This window comes from Ammodytes marinus (genome assembly GCF_949987685.1).
Source record: "Ammodytes marinus genome assembly, chromosome: 21".
Lineage (NCBI taxonomy): Eukaryota > Metazoa > Chordata > Actinopteri > Uranoscopiformes > Ammodytidae > Ammodytes > Ammodytes marinus.
This window is the reverse complement of record NC_137225.1, coordinates 16543831-16561540: the sequence shown is the minus strand read 5'-3', so window position 1 is coordinate 16561540 and position 17710 is coordinate 16543831. Positions and strand designations below refer to the sequence as shown.

At 39.0% G+C, this 17710-nt stretch overlaps 1 protein-coding gene across 2 annotated transcripts in view; it reads right to left on the bottom strand.

Annotated features, from left to right (window-relative positions):
* The window catches only part of plod2 (procollagen-lysine, 2-oxoglutarate 5-dioxygenase 2), a 31019-nt gene extending 13517 nt beyond the window's left edge, over nt 1-17502 (bottom strand). Inside the window, exons 1-6 of one of the 2 annotated variants that reach the window (XM_080050040.1) lie at nt 17046-17502; nt 5928-6019; nt 4880-5016; nt 3126-3289; nt 401-513; nt 252-315 (exon numbers count right to left, since the gene is read on the bottom strand). In XM_080050040.1, coding sequence (XP_079906166.1) covers nt 252-315; nt 401-513; nt 3126-3289; nt 4880-5016; nt 5928-6019; nt 17046-17151 — 676 coding nt within the window. In that variant the 5' untranslated portion in view covers nt 17152-17502. The remainder of the gene's footprint in view (nt 1-251; nt 316-400; nt 514-3125; nt 3290-4879; nt 5017-5927; nt 6020-17045) is intronic. The other variant, XM_080050039.1, reaches the window with a different exon arrangement.
* Between the last annotated feature and the right edge of the window lie 208 nt (nt 17503-17710).

The window sequence follows — 17710 nt, the reverse complement described above, 5'->3', positions numbered from 1 at the left end:
AGGCCAGGTTATGAAAATTGTCTTACCACATGGGCAAGAGCTTTGAAGGTCTCCCAGAGCGTGGGAGCAAAACAGTACAATGTCGCTTTAAATTAGTGCAGCCAAAGCAAAGTAATGCCCAAGTTTCCTTTTTTTTGCACTTACAAGGGCATGCGCAACAGTGGTATTTTAAATGATTGAGTTCAAAATATTTGACAAATACAGATTTGCAGGAAATGTAATTATGGAAGCCGGGTTCTTTGATTTCTCACCAACAGCGCCATTCAGGTTCTGGAAAATCTGGCACTTGTGGTCCAAAGTCATATTGAGAGTTTCCTGAAAAACACGAAAAAGGTCAGCCATCCAAGATATGATTTCAAGGGCTATTTTTTTACATTCAAATGTTGGCGTGGGTACTTACCCGCTGTAAAGGATCCAAGTATATTTTAGTGTAGAAGAGCTGGTCATCATCATTGTCATGGAGGTTCCACTGTGAGACCATTCTGTTTATGTACGGGGCGTAGCCCATTATACCTGAAATTACAAAACAGTGTGAAATGCAAATCCAGCTGTAAAGTATACGGTTAAGAGACGTTTACAAGGTCATATACAGCTGGCAGACTGTTGCCGACAATTATACTGAATCTGCTGGCTCCTTGGTCTAAAGACTTCATTCTAAATGCCTTATAAAAAGTGTGATTTTTGGCAACTATCCCAAACACACAATAAATGGGCAGGGACTTTCTCTTCCCACAGGCTGTAGATTAAAAGGAGAGCAGTAACGGGCTGTAAGGAAGCTGCGATCTATACGTTATAACTGTCTCACAGCACACTACTAGCTGAGCTCCTGGAACGTTGTGCGCTAGTATTGCACACCCTCTCTAAATGCACATTCTCTCATGGGAATCTTTATTCCATTTTTCCCCTGTCTACTCTTTTTCCTTCTCTTGGTCAAGGAAAACTGACCACAGTAACAGATTGCAGGGTTTGGCTATGTTTGTTGGTGTGCGCCTTTTTGCATCCCATCATTTAAAAGAAAGCTCTAGACACTGTAAACAAGTCCACGGATAGACATGACATAATCTGAATGGCAGGAGTGGGAAAAGTTAAGGAGAAATCATGCCTTTTTATGAAATCATATTGTCTGTAGCTTATCCACAAAATGATAGCTTTAAGATGGACAGATCGCAAAAAGTGCTGGGAAATGTAAGCTTTTTTGACCCAAATGTTTTGGACAGCCCTGCTGGGATACGAAGTGAACAATAGACTGTGAAAATTAAAGAAAGAGAGCAACATGGGAAAATAAAACCTGTTGTCATTATACAGTTGTATTTTAACAAACTGTTGAAAATTGAAGTATGGTAGATTTAAAGGTGCACTATGTAACTTTGGGTTTGGCAGAGAAGTGAACATTTTCCAAGGTATATTCTCATAAACACATTTTCGTCTCAGGAGAATAGGATCCCTGGAACACTGTTTGAAGTTAGAAAGCTCCCTTAAAAGTTACTGTTTCACCTTTGTTGTTTACAGCTGCAGGATCCAGAGTTTTGTTTACAAGCATATTTTTAGTCTTATGTTTGGTTCCAGATTCCTCAAAATAATTTTGTTTTGATTGATGATGATTAAATTATTCAATACTAAGAATTACATGTAGAGAAAATATTTCTGTTAACTAACTGCAGGCTCCGCAAATGTAAGCACATCTCCCTCCCCTGAAACTGCATAGTGCACCTTTAATATTTTTTGGTTTAAGTAAATATATGAACAAAACCCTACTGTATTTTAATTCCATCCTAAAAAGCTGTACTCTCTGTGACACGATAGTGTGAGTCCAGAAGCTTTGAAATATTTCACAATGGTCATTTGGGGCGGTAGCTGTAGGAACACAAACAAAACCTGCAATTTTATACAAACTGTGGTATTTTCTGGTGGCCAAGACAAATCCACATGTCATTTCAATGACAATGTATGCTAAATGCAGTCTCTGATCAGTCTGAGGCAGCTAGGCTCCTTTATGGGAGGTCAAACCAAAAGGATGACCACAGGGAAAGTAGTCATTCTTGGTCCATGGTGTGCTGGCAGGAAACAGCTGGACATGCCATGTGGATAATGTGTGCGAACATACTGCTACTGTTCTTTTGTTAGAAAAGGTCAGAATATTGAGCGCATTTTCTCCTCAACCAAAATCTTGTGCACTTGATGTCACAAGTTTAGCAACGTAGAGGATGGCAACACTGAAGAAACCTCCCGTCAAAAAGGGTTATATGAGGTTAATATTCAAATGAATGGGCCTCTGTCTCCTTCTGTCCACTCAGACAGGAAATAGCTGGGGGAGCCAGTTTACAGGAAAAATATACTTCCATTATACAGAAAGAGATAACAACACGTCATTTGGTTTTATACTTTAAAACTAACACCAGTCTGTTGTCATTCTGTGAAGTCGCTCCCCCACTCTTTAAAGTAATAACACTGACGGCGCACTGTTGCCCCTAAATTCCTAACAGGCCTGTAAGTCATCCAAGTCTGACAGCTGAATGTATACAGCTATGTGCCCCCATAGAAGTGATGGGTTTACAGCCCGGTTAGGCAAACAATATAGTCTGCCCCATGCATTGCTATGCACATTACATGAATGAAATAGTTCTCATTTATACAACTGTTAGCTTGTGATGTAACTACCATTGCTCTTCACTTATCTTATTTTTTTTCTTATAATAATATTGCAAGTTGTCAATTATTGTTTTTATTTTAAATTGAGAAAATTGACTTGAGAATAGTCTTAGGGTGCCATTGAGGTGCATTTAGCATGCGTAAAGCCCAAGTTGCAGTTCAACCCAAATAACAGCCCTTGAAATGTTGCTTATCTCCTCATGGTTATAGGGAGTCACATACTTCTGAACCAAACTTTCAAATCCAAACAGACACATACAGGCTAATTTTGAGCAGATCACATGCCAACAGACAGCACACAAAAATCAAATAGTATAGACATTCAGCAACTTCAATTTAGGTACTGTAAAGAGTGACACTTTTTGTCTCTTAAATGAGTCGCATTATCCAGAAAAAAAGTGTTAACACAGCATCATGTCAGCTATGATGGAGAGGATTGAAGCATTGTGTTTATGTTTGGACTTGTTGGAACTTACCTCCAGAGTTGAGGAAGCGCTTGCCACTGCGGATTGAGGGGTACTTGTCAGCTAGTCGCTTATCCGGCCATATCAGTCCCTCTGCAGCAAAAAGCACTTTGTGATTGGCCTGCTGGAACTTCCTGAGAATCTCTTCTGGCCCCCCAGCAAAGATAAGATCATAGCTAAAAGAGAGGAGAGAATATGACATAAACAAGATCATTAGGGGCAGTCTTCACAGTTTTCTAAAACAAAAACGTTTTATCTCCCCTCTGAGACAATAGCAAGGCTTCGGCTTGCTTCAGATAGACATCTAAATGTAAACAGCAGACATTCTTGACGAGTCGGCATTTGTGTAGGCAAGCATTAAGGCAGGAGTCCTGCTTTGCCACACACAAACTCTACTGATGCAAGAACTGCATAGAAAGTTATGTGAGAGACTAAAAAAGTGTCTAACCCTTTACACAAGCCTTGCGGTTTAAAAACATGCTATTATTAAAAGGGGGTGATATTTGAGGATGTGGAAACTCCTAATGTTTCTGGTGATTTTACTGTGGGGTGTGAAGTCATAAGAGTAGGAGTGAGAGCTGATTCATTTTGGTAGCACCATTTCCACAGAGTCAGAGTCTGACTATAAAACAACCTATTCCAGATGTGACCTTGGATTCTGTACTTGCGTCAATTTACTGTACAAACTAGTCTAAAATGACCAATCAAAAAAGATCCAATGTTCTCTCCAAGGTGCCAGGAGAAGTGAAAGACAAGTATCTCTATGGACAATATGAACCACCACAGAAATGTCATGAGAGGAAGGGTAGTCTGACAGCAGTGAGGAACCCCTATACACTTTACAGAACCAACATTTGGCCTTATACATGTTCATACAAGTACATTTTTGGGAATTCAACCCACATTCAAAAGCTAAACAACACAGTCAATACATTTTTATTTGATTTACTGTGAGTTACAAAAAAGGCAAAATGAAAGGCTGTGATTACATGCGATGAAATAACTAATTCAAATACATTTCAATGGAGGGCAGATGCAGCTTCTAACTCTACAATGGAGACAGAAACATTCCAATTACTTGTTTCAAGGGTGTGAAGTGTTTGCAGAGCAATTAAAGCTAGCATTATTCATGTGACATGGTGCAGTTAGTATCATCATCACCTGCTCTATTTGGAGAAATATGGCCTTCAAAGCAGTTATTATTCTAAACCACTCGCATTATCTCAGTGAAACTTTCCATTGGCCTTGAAAACGCATAATTCAGCTACCTGCATGTGAGAATTACTCTCCTCGTAATTTAGTCAATGCTCTATAATAATGCCTTAAGATGGATCAGTGGAGACGCTTTAGTTCAGCATGAAAGACCTCTCACCGAGGAGGAGGCATCACTTCCAAAGCAATTATTACAGTCTGTGACTGTAAAAATAAGTTTAATTTTCTTATTCAAATTAAAGGGGTTTTGCATCCCTTTCTTCTTAGGGACATATTTTATATGTTTTAAATCAGACCTAAAGCAAAACAAAGCTCACTATTTCAGGTAAGTTACGAGTGAAACCATCTGCAACATTGGACAAAGATTAATTTAGGCTTTAAGATGTATATTTTGAGCCACTGAATGCTCTCACTCAACAAATAGTGAATGTTAATTATTAAGAAATGTAAGACTAAAAAGGGAGTGCTGCAATGGTCTGAAGGTACAATTCAATTTGTAAAATCATACTGCCATGTCAATCGAAATTAAACAAAAAAAGTCTTAGCCAACATACCTATCCACAGAAAGGACAACAAGATCCTCCTGGTCAGCCACAGCCTCCATGGCTTCCTTCAGTAGTCTGACTTTTTGCCCTCCACCGATAGAACGACCCACGTCACCACCCTTCCATGCTTCTCCCATTCCCAGCACCTGAAAAAAAAACATACAATGGACATGTTGTAGAGCCCAACACGACCTGGCTCAACCCAAAACTTCACCAGAAGGCAGACCAAAATATTCATATTTCACAAGCTTTCCAGCTAGGAATTCTGCCATGTGTATTCCAAAAAGCAAGACATTTCCAAGAAGTTCCCTTAACTATGGCAAAGTAGGAGGACACCAATATTAAAGATGCTACGAGAAACTTTTAAATATTTCTGAAACAGTCCCATTTTTCCTCTGATGATCATAAATTACATGTAACAGCAAACGAGACCATCAGTGCAAAGTATGCTATTTTGATAAAGTTTTTCTTAATGCCTTTGTCATGGGTACGCTCACCCAGGAACAACAACTGGCGTGGTAAAAGCACTACCGCTTTTGTCAAAAGGGGCCGCTAGAATTAACACAAGCTGAAAATTCCTCAGAGCTTTTAAGAACTTGATTTAAGAAAATTTATTGAAGAAGTTGCATTGCTAAACGTGGCAACTATGTTAGTCTGTTACAGCAGATTTGTTTTTCACCTTGTTGAGGCTATGCCAGAATACAAAATACAGTTCCACAAGGTACTGATTTATCACCTAAGTTGCAGTCAAACTGCTGGGTCCTTGTAAATCATTTCTTTAGCTATATTCCCATTGGGGTAGCTTTAGAGAATTAAAAATCGAATATTTAATTTTTATTTTATTGCTGGTCTAGAATTCTGTCCCCACAGGGCTAGATGTTTTGCTGCACTTTATTGTTCCACTTAACAGGCGTAATCAATGAAGTATGTGTTTAAAAAAAAATTGCTTTTGGCAGTGGTAGTGTGTGTACATGAGAGAGCCTGTGAGTGTGGCATCATTAGCTGAGACAAACTCCACATATGTGGACATAATTACAGAAAGAAAAGACAATCTTACCTTCACAGTGTAGTTGAAATAGTTTGCAGACTTCATAAAGCGGAGGAAGCCATCGCTTTCCTGTGTTGCAACAGTTAGGACAAGCAATTTTTCTGAAAGAGAAAGACATTTCCACAACCTTACTTATTTGACTCGTAAAATCATCACATATCTTTTGGCAACCAAATTATAGGGATGTGGGCATATAGCCTTGCAACTGCAACTGCAAGGCTATATGCCCACAGCTGGAAAAACCTTTGTTTCCATTGAAGGATATACACCTAAATATGGCTGTTGTTTGGATGCTTCTATAGGTTTTGAGAGTCCCACTTCTATGAACAATGTTGTAAACCTCAAACCTATATCAACAAACTACATCTTAAAATAGTCTGTTCCAGTTTTGATTTGCTTCGAGTACAGGAACATATTTTGAAAACGTGGATTAAATAATTTATTTCTTCACGGATTAAAAGAACTCCCACAATACTCCAGGACATTACCAGTGGCCAAGAGTGTGAAGTCTGAGGTTTCACGAAGGTTTAGACCAAATACAAATTAGCACCATAGCCTCACCTAATGCTAAAGAGAAGCAGACTTAAACCACTAAGCTAGTTTTCACTTTTTCTATTATGTTTTCTACAACCAACTGGGGCTGGCCTCGATTAGAAAGAGCCATGAAATGAAGTACCTGGGACCTTTAGATCTGCTTCGTCAAACTGTTATTGCAAGGCGGAGTGCTCTTTCATTTCCAGCTTCCAAAAGATATCTCAAAAGTGTTGTCCTGTCTTAGTAGTCTCACAGGCCAACACAAAGTTAATGAGCCTCCGTTATGATTTTACAGGACCACTTGAATACTAATCCTGCTTTTCATGTTTCGAGAGCCAATCTGCCTTCTATTAAATACAAGCCGCTGCTTTCCATTGAGCCCTTGTAAAGTATTTAATGGACATTGGCAAGAAGGATTGGAAGTATGAAAATGAACATATCAGACCCCTATAAAAGGACCCAGAAGTGCACTCTGACCCAGAACACAGTTATACCCTTTTCCCACCAAAATTAGCGGGTCGACGCGGGTTTTTGAATGCGAGTAGACTCCCTAAAAATAGAAGATTGTCCATTTCCCCACTGCCAGCAGACCCTGATCTGATCTCCAGCAGTGCAGTGGATTGAAGACAGAGAGAGAGAGCTTTATTTGATAGTTTTCACGTTTCAGCTGCAGGACGTGCACGTATAACTGATGAAACGGCAAAATCAAAGGAATACTCTCCACGGAACCGTTAGAGAGTATGCAAGTTATTGCGGGGTCTGAGTGTTTCCAACAGACTTTTTTTCTTTTGTTTTTTGGATTTATGTTAGACTCATTTGGACTGTCTCGGATCGACTTGATTAGGTTTTAATTTTCTTTAGACTTTTAGTTTCATTTTGGACTACAGAGGGGGAAAATAATACAGTTTATGGTTCCGATTAGGCTCATTTTTGTAAATATTTTAATACAGCATGCTATGTTTGAATATATTTGTCTTCTATTTTTTTTTACGGAAATGCCATGTAGTATTACTTTTGTTTTACTATTTAATTTCCATAACCGCTTGTGCGTTTAATAAACATGGGTATTATTAGGCCTAGTTGATTGTTACATCACAGGAAGGTGAGCTTAAGCGAAAGTGAAACCATTAACAGTGGTTTTTCTGATCTTAACATGGAGCAGTTTTCATTTCATAAATAAATAGGCTATTGTTACTAGACACATGCCGTGATACGTCAGAAATTAGCGTGTTTATACAGATCTTATGTTCCCACCGAAAGAAAAAGATATGCTGTGATGATATCACTTTTCATATAGTACAACTCGCCTTACCCCGACCGAATGTTCATACAAACACTATGGTTGCTATGAAAGGGGTAAAGATGAAATAGGGATATAAACAAATTCTTAAGAAGGGCTTTATAATCAAAAATTAAGTACTGTACCATCAGTGCTATATGTGGACGTTGAGAAGGGGGAAATAAATCAAGATCCCTTTTCATCCACTGTATTTTTAAGAGAAAAATAATCTAAACACAACCTCAGTGCATACAAAACCCATGGTTCTTTTCTAATGCTAATGTGTAAACTAAAACAAAATGACTCACCGCCCACTCACTTGTCCACACTAAAGTACATTACAAGCAGTCTCCTTGCAGCTAGTTTCCGACCATTTCCTGTAAGTGTGACTTAGCCATTCTCTCATCCCAGTCTAGCCTGTGGCCCTGTCATCCCTCTAATAGCCATTCCAGGACTCCTCTGACACAAAGGCTCTTGTTACAGGTTGGAAATTGGTCCCTGTCTGCTTCTAATCCAATGGCATCAGATGACATGGCATATAAAGCAGAGAACTGGGCAGATTCTGAACAACGTGAGTTAAGCGCCGCACTGGGATGATGAGAGGATTATGACCCACAGGTTTGTCCCTATTCTTGTTCTTGACTTGAAAGTGAAGGATGATCAAGCACAGTGCGGGAAGGGGATGTCGCCTCCAACATTTGGGAGACAGATTTTGTCATAAAAGAAGTGAATTAAATAGTTACAAGATAGGTTTACATGTTTCCTGTCTCCCTAAACCAGACTGTCATGGTGGCAAAGTTGAAGCCCAGGTCAGGAAATAAGGTAGGCTAAAGGCAAAAAGCTGTGCTATAAATCAGAATGGAATTATTTTCTGTGGGAAGATATTCTTGGGCTGAACTGACAGTTAACATATGGAGATAATGGAGCTTTCAGACAGACACAAAAAGTGCTACAAATGGTAAATAAAAAAGGAGAGGGCTTAAGAGAGCAGTTCAAACCCATTCTGCTTTTCACCTCTGTTTAGCTGGACAATCACAGCATGATGTGGGTACGAATTTGGGATTGTTGGTTTTGAAAAGTCACAATTTAATGGAGAAAATGTGTGAGGAATGGGGGTTTCAAAACCTGTATTGACCAGTACACTGCCACCTGAAAATTATCTGCTGGGATTCCTTTACTAAAATTCTTTACCCCATACTGGTGATTATAGCTAGGATAGGGGTGTTTTGTTTTCTTTTTGCAATTAATTCAATCTATTTACTGTTTTCAGAAATCAGGGTTTGTGTTTGTGTAAATGAAAGCAATTGTCTAGCTGCATAGTGTGTGATCCTTGCTCTACAAAGTTACTATTGCATATCTATTTATTCCATATATTTCCTGAACAGTAAACTATTCAAAGCTGTGCTGATGCCTGTGCTTAATACATGTAATGAAAACAAAAACACTGACCAGCATGAGATTTCAGGGAGACATTTCCCATGTGGAAGGAATGGCCTGACAGCTAACACCAATGAACCCCTCTGTGACTCTACCCTGACCTTATGGAACCACACACTTTCCTCTCATCGTAAACGTTCAGCCCGTATGACTGCATCCCAAGAAGCAAACTCCCAGCTAAACACAGCCTGGGGATAAAAACACCCTCTGATTAAATATACATTAGACAAACACTTTTATTTCCCATAAAGCTTATTTTTCAAAGTCTTTTGTTAGGGCTCTTTTATAGATTTTCCATACAGAGGGGAAAAATGAGTTATGGCTAGAAACCTTGGATGGAAATAATGATATTGTATCCATCACAAAAATTCAAGGGAAGATTATGATCTGTAAATAGTTTTCCCAAGCCAAAGCAATTCATCTGTATGTTAAATATTGTTGATCTGGTGATTGTCAACAGGACGCTTTATGGCTTTCCAACAATTGGTAATAATTATACTTAAAAGTAACTCCAGGGTTATAGCATGACCCTACATATTCAATTGATTGTACAACATAATATAACAAATGGAATAAGGAGTTAGTTGACAGTTATTTCATTAAGTTGTCACAACACTAGCACATCATCTGGGTTTATGTTTGCTTCCACTGGTGCCCTCATCCACATGCATAGTATTGGCAATGTACATGTATGCTGATGACGTCCAATTCTATTTGTGCACCTTGATGATCTGAACTTACCTATTACTTAATTCTAAATGTACAGAATGAGTTCAGTGTTAGGTGAACTCCCTGATAATTACTTTTATTGGTTGTTTAGTTTTGATGTGCAAAAATATTACCAGGACAAGCTAATCCTTTAATAAATTTTGCCAAGGTCTTACATTGACCCTGGCTAGCTGAGTGTAGGTGTGGTCTGCTATTCTGTGCATATCTTTCTAGATTGTAGACACTAAACTAGACTAAGGAAAAAGTTAATTGTCATGTTGAGTTAGCTCATGATTCCTTGACTGTACTGCTAAGTGCATTGCTCTTAGCCAAAAACCACAAACACCAACCAAAGTGAAATACATGTCTCACTTGATTTATCTCCGCTTACAATTTATAAATGGTGTCAGAAGTCTCAATACCTATCTGAGTATTTGCCCATACTGCTTCCCAAGGAGAGGAAACAAGAATTGCTTAAGGACAAGAGAAGTACAAATCTACCTATATTTAATCTAGCTATATACATTTAACCATGGGGCCATTTTCCACTCACTGTATGCGTTGTTTCTATGTCAACACCATAATCCCACTAACAACGAAGCATAGCTGTGAGACAGATGGCAATACTCAAAAGGAGATGCTTGTAGACTGCCGCAATTTGGAGGATGAGTGTCTAGTCAGAGTAAACACAGCACAATCACGTCAGTGCAGTAAGAACAGCCCACAGGGGGAGAGGAATGTACCTCATACAGTACTGCTGTAGCTCTTCTCCAAGAAAGGCATGGACGCCAGGTCCTCTCTCCCTCTTTCTCTGTACCACATGGGATTCAGCCGTTTAGGTAAACTTTCACACTTCGTTGAGCAAAAGTTCTGACTCACTGGCTAGGGCTAAGCTTAAGTAAGCAATTCTCGCAGAACGGAAAGCGGTATCGTGGGAATAAGGACTGGCCTTCAGCACAAGGATAACAGGATCTTTCAGGAGACGGTCCTGGACAGTGAACACAAACCCCCGTTCTTTCTATTTTGGTCATCTAAGTAAATAAACAGTATTCACTTTTCAGCTCAACAAAATTTACCAGAATGTGTCAGGCAAAGGAAAGTGTAATTGTTCAGTTATAGCCTGCAGTCCTTTCTTCTTGCATCCGTTTGGCTGAGCCTGCCTTTAACCTTTGTGTAGAGGAATTTAAAAACACTTTTAACAGAGTGTAAGCAAAGACAGAACAATCCATAATGTGGATACTGAACATGCTAAATCAGAGCACAAACTGAGATTATCTTTGGCCCTTTGACCTACATTATATTCCTCAGTGTCACTTAGATCCATTAAGAAATATCTGATAGGGCAAGTGTCATGTTCTTTGTGCTGTAAAGGTTACTGTAGCAATGTAATGTTGTTTCCATTTCACGTGCAGGCCACATGATCTGCATCCCAACAAGCAAACTCCCAGCTAAACACAGTCTGGGGATAAGAACACCCTCTGATTTAAAATTCATTAGACGGAAACTTTTACTTCCTACATTAAGCTAATTTTTCATTGTCTTTTGTTAGGGCTCTTTCATGGGTTTTCCATACAGAATCAGAAGATAAATGAGTTATGGCTAGAAAACTTTGATGGAAATTATGATATTGTACCCATCACAAAAATCCAAGGGGAAGATTATGATCTGTAAATTGTTTTGCCAAGCCAAAGCAATTCATCTATTGTATGTTACATATTATTGAACTGGTGATTGTCAACAGGACGCTTTATGGCTTTCCAACACTTGGTAAGTATACTTAAGAGTAACTCCAGGGTTATAGCATGTCCACATATTACATTGATTGTACTACATAATATAGCAACTGGAATAAGGAGTCGACAGGTAACTGTAGCGCTGTAATGTTTTTTCATTACTTGGATGAATTGTTTATATTTAAGAAAGGTATCAAATTCAAATGATGCTGCTATTGGGATTTGGGTCACAGCTGTGGAAGGTGTTAATCTGACATCAGCGTAAACACATTTATTCCAGATGTAAAATAAGACTTGACTATTGCCACTAGTAGTCATGTTTTTGGCCAGCTGGCGAATGTACTGTAGGTCCAATATTCTCTTTCAGTTTTGTTTTTGGTCTATGCCAACTCCTGAGGGAAAAGTCTGGCTCTCTAGCTGTTAAATGCTGCAATATGCTCACCAGCTAGTTGCTAATGTTGTCTGTATAATGTTTTTTTTGCAGAGAGGATACACAGTTGGTTTTGGTTACAGCTTTTCCTCTGAAAACAGCTACTGCTGCCGAAAACAAGGGGAGGGAGTTCCAAAATATTATTTGACCATTCAACAAGTAGTTCTAATGAAGCATACCGGCAGCTGCACAAAGACACATCTGTAGACTCTGTGTATGGTACTGAATAATGATGATAATCATTAAATCTTGTTTTTTTTACGAACACATTTCTTTAACTGTTAAGTTTTCACAGATGTTACTCTACTATCCATAATGTTTTTCTCAGCCCTCTGTGAAACATACCTTCAGGGACTTTAAAGTTTTCAGTTTCAGCTTTAGAATGCATTAGAATGTTAATGTAACACAAGCAGCTTTGGATCAAAAGTAACACTTTTGATATCTAACAGTCAGTTGCTCCCTAGACATTCCATTTAACTTCAGAAATACCCTTGTTGCTACCTGGGTGAGAACTCTAATTTTTGTATAATTAGCTGTAGGATACCCAAGGGACAAAAAAAATACACAATGCGCAAGTGTGTTATTATGGGACATTATTTTAGCTGTCCACAACTACATTCCTATGGAGATTATAAAGTCACTATAATTGAAAAAACACACTATTTCCATAATCCGGGAGGCGTGTAGTGCATTTGCAGAGAAAGGCTGTGTTTTCAATTACACATGTCAAACCACAGGCCCTAGAATGTGGCATGATGTCACCAGCATCGGGCAAGGAAACCATTTTGGAGTTTCGTCACACGTAATTTTGAACCGAGAATAGCTTATTTATTTCCCCCTCGCCCTCAAAAAAACTAAAACAAATTTTATCTGGGAATGACAACTCATTTAATCTGGTTTATTTCATAATAAAGTAGGTGCTCTCACATGGTTATGTTGGCTGAATTATTTTAACAGACTCCAATGAAGAGTAGGCCTAGATATAGTTTGAAATTGTGCACATGTAAACAGTAAAATGCACAATCAACAAAGGAAATAACCTTTATTGTACAATTATACAAAATAAATATTCTTGCTTGTTTTTTGCTCCAGTAGTCCGAGCTTCCCGAAAAAATGCTGTAACTTGGCTGCAACTGATTCTTCCCTCTGATGGTCTAATTTCCCTGTAGCAATTTCTCTCATTGTATGTTGTTCGTTACGGTTCAGCCATAGCAGTTGACAATTCCTAATGTCTATGATTTCAAACTATATTCTTGGAGAGTGGATACTTTCAATTTTAACAGTACAACATTACATGACAACATTATCAAGACAAGATTCAGCCAACGAGCTTGTGCCAAGGATCAACAGCTGCTCTATTCCCGCTGTCTGTCATAATTTAGAAGACTTGCTAGGTGGTACGATGTACTACAGCCATAGTCCTGAGGGACAGGTATGGATTTTCATTTAAAGAGACTGAATTTGATACTGCTTATCAATTCAGATGCTTACCATTACTCCATAATGTTCTGCAATAAATTAAGACGGCTGCTTGACTGAAATTGTCTATGGAATTATGTAGGAACATATTAGAAGTGCTTAAAACTGATGAAACTGAAAGTGTTTAATGATGTTTCTGGCTTTACCCCCTTAACGTGCGATTACCTTTTCACGTAAATTGCATTTAGCTGCATTTTTTAAAATGTAGTAAAGTGAGCCTCCATTTTTTAACTGTAAACACTAAACAGGCAGTTATGCAACGTACAACGTAATCACCTGCCACCGACGACTTCATCATTGGGTAACGGTTCTGCTATGTTTGTCCAGGAGTTTTTCATTATTTAGGTACTGACTGACCAGTCAGGAACAACTGATTTAGTACTTGTTCCAGATACCCATCCCTAGTACTGACAACATAGCTGACATGTCATCTGTTTTCATTACTTCCTAAGAGAGGAAGACTTTACAACTTGGGAACTGTCAGCTTGGTATCCTGCTGTTCTTAACTTTTTGATAGCTGGCAAGAAATATTTTAGACAAAGCTAAGAAAAAAAAGAGTGAAAGGCAGACAATGCAATCCATTTTGAGCTGAAAAGGAGGCAAGGAAACCGATCCCTTTGTCTTTATAAAATGCTCTGTGCTGACACGTCAGTGATGTATGGGAAAGGTCTCATTTAAAGACGGCTATTCCATGGAACAGTGTAGTGGACCAGATCATACTGAAAAATGGTAATTAACTCAGTCTCCCACACTCATTAAACAAAACATTTATCCTAATAACTGTTATGGAATAAACAAGTTGCAAAAGGAGTAACAAATTCCAACATGTCACTGGTAAAATAGTGTTGATTTAAAACCGAGCCCTTTAACATTGCCTAAGCTTTTACAATATTCAGATAGTGGCATCCTTGTTTTCCTTCCTCATAGACAACAAAGCAATTGAGCTAAGGACACTGAAAACACTGGAACACATTATTTTCAATAGAATTTCTGACAGAGGTTAATAGTTTGGGTGGTTGTGTGAAACATGGCCGTTTTACTTATTGGTACACCAATATTGTAAAATGACCCTTAAGGCACCTCAAATGTTCCCATCAAATTATTTTCAAAACTTACATTTAAATTAAGGTTAATGTGTTGTAGCAAACAATTCAGTCTTGGATTGGCAAGTCAGGTCGTCAAAGGATTCGGAGGAGACAGAGAGATATGCAGTGGCTTCGACTCACACCACAAGAACGACATGTTAAATCCAATAAATGATGTTCACACAGTCAGTCAGGAATCACTGAAAGGTTCCATTCAGATGGCTGGACAGAGGGGGTCTACGCCGCCCAGTTTTAGTAACTTTCCAAAACCATCAAACCAACAGCCACGTCCGCTGTCCTCAGTGACTGGCCAGGTGTTCATAGGTGGGAAATGTGCAGTCCTGTGCATTCCCTCTGATTCCACCTTCCCTTTTCCTACTGTAATGCACCATTTGCTTCTGTGCAAGAACCAATTGAAAGGCATTGGGCACTTACAGAAGAGTTGAAGGACAGGTATCATACTCTCTCCAAGTCTGAACCCAAAGAAAAAACATGTCTACCTGCAGACAAAGACTCAACATGACATCAAAGTTATTTGCGTGACTGTTCAGCACAATATGTTCTTCTTTTTCTTTCTTTCTTTCTTTCTTGAAGAAAGGAGGACGCAAACTGTTTGACTTAGAACTTGAGGGAGGGAAATCTGACTCATCCAGTTTTTATTCCACACTGTTATCACATCATAAATTGGGTGTAATGCACAAGTGTTGCATTACGACCCACATGTGCCCCAAAAGGACTGATAATAATCACCATGTCCCAGTTCAAAGTATGTAGAATCACTCTCCAGTGCTTTGTTTAGTGTTTTAAAATGTCTTTAGAAGTTAAATAATTATTTCACATATATAGACATTGCAAGGGCTACTCTAGTTATTAGCTATTTTTTAACACTAAGCAGGATGTTTGCCATAACATCTGTACATGATGGTCCTTTTGCAATGAAAATAAACAGTTTCCGTTTCAGTTTCATGCAACTATTGTGGCAAGAAAAAGAAAATATATATAATCAAACTGTAATAAAGATATTTCATCATATACTGCAAAAATGTCTCTTTAAAATGGGCACTGGTTACATCTGATGGAATAGATCTGAGTAGCAGGAACAAAATCAGTACCCAACCCAGTACCTAAGATTCTTATATGTAATCAAATGTTAATACATATAAAGTTCATTGCTTCCAGATTGCACATTGTCATATAATAGTATTACAAGCTATCGTTATCAACTTGCTTATTTACTTCAAATTCCATTCATGGGAGTTTAAATAGATTTGGTGTTTGCATCCCAACAAACAGATATCGCGTTTGCCTCATATAATCCTATATATAATCCCTTCCTGTTCTGACTTTCATAAGCAAACATGTTGACCCTTGTAAAGTTAATGTGGCCACTTTGTGAAAGACACCCAATTAGTCCAGACCAGAGGGCAAGACAAGCCTGTAGACTAGAGACTGAAGGCAGCTGTTGTGCCCTGATAGTAGCCTGCCTCCACCCAGAAAAACTGCATCATTAGAAAAGTGCCAGATTTTCCAGGGCTGAAATAAGCCCACAGTAAGATACTTCTCACACACCAACACTGTTATATATAAAAACATATGCATCCACTTATGTTGTTATATGTATACTTTTTACAAGATGCCCTGGAACTGTAAACAGCGCTGGGTTTAACTGAAATGATTTAAAGGCAATTAAGAGCAATTGAGTCACAGCAACATGCTAACAGGGGAGGGGTTTTTAAACAAGTCAATAAAAACCATAACATGGAGAGGGGTGGGGGAATCACAAACCTATACACGTAAAGTAGTATGTTAGGGTGGGTCAACAGCTGAGCACTCAAGCAGGTTGCACTTGGCCCTGCAACACGGATGCAATTATAACAAATGTACAACGTCTTGTCTGTTCCTCGAGCACATAATTGCTCGTTTGCTATTAAAATCAAAGACTAATGGATTTCTTTCTTAAACATTTTGATCTAATTGCAAGGTAATTAGTGAATTTGTGTTTTTTTCTTCATCTCTTTTCCATTCAATTCTGAATACAAAGCAGGATCAAATAAGTGAAACAATGAAAAGCTCGCCTACGATTATAAAAAAAAAAGTCCTCGCACTGACATATCGAGGCAATATAAAACCCATCGCTGCGCGCAAACAAATGACATGAAATTAAAATGTGATTGTGTGAAACAGATTGAAGTGCTTTGCGTAAAATGTAAGGTTCCAACCTCTGTCGCGCAAGATACGTTCATACAACACACACACACACACACACACACACAGGGCGACACAGGCAGGCACTCAACCTGCTTGGCTCCTGTACACTAAAATCATGTAAGCTGGTACATTAGGTTACAATCTCCGAAAAATACATTATCGGCTGCGTTTGAGTTGGGATGGCGATTCACAAACAGCGAGAAGGAGGTGGAACAAAGTTTGACCGGTGCTTACCTTTGGGAATAGGCGCAGGAGCTTGAGGTGAATCGATAGGGAAGACAGAATTTGCAAACTTCATCCAGCATGAAAACAAAACAAAACAGAACTTGAGGTACTCCATTGCTGCTACAGTGCGTGTTCCCGGACAGAGTGAGGACAACCGACTGGTTTATTACCTCCCAGCCAGAGAGCAGCGGTCAGGATCAGCCCCGGAGGGTCCTAATGTACGCTCTCGCGATAATAAAGTAATTGAGGGAGGGATAAATAAAAGTCCTCCGCTGAATGTCAAGTTTTGTGACGAGCAGCCCTCTCACAAACAGCTCTATTGCTCCAGGGGAACGGTTCGTATAAGTAGTGAAATCCCGGGAAATTAGAGCGCAACAGGCGTGGTTCCTTAATTGCAAAGTTGCAGCCACTTGAAGGCAAGTTCCAGCCCATGAAGAGAGACAATGCAGGAGATAACGGTATCCGACCCCTGGCACAGGGAGGTCTTGCGCGAAAGTCTGGCTGTGCGCACAGCTGTATTTTAATAACCCATCCCCCTCCCACTGAGCCATTTTACAACACTGCTCCCCTTCTACACCCTGATTAGAGGAGACTTTTCATTCAGCCGCACTAGTGTTTCAACCGTGGAATAAAACTACTAAACTGCATTTAATATGTGGTCGTTTCCAACAGGC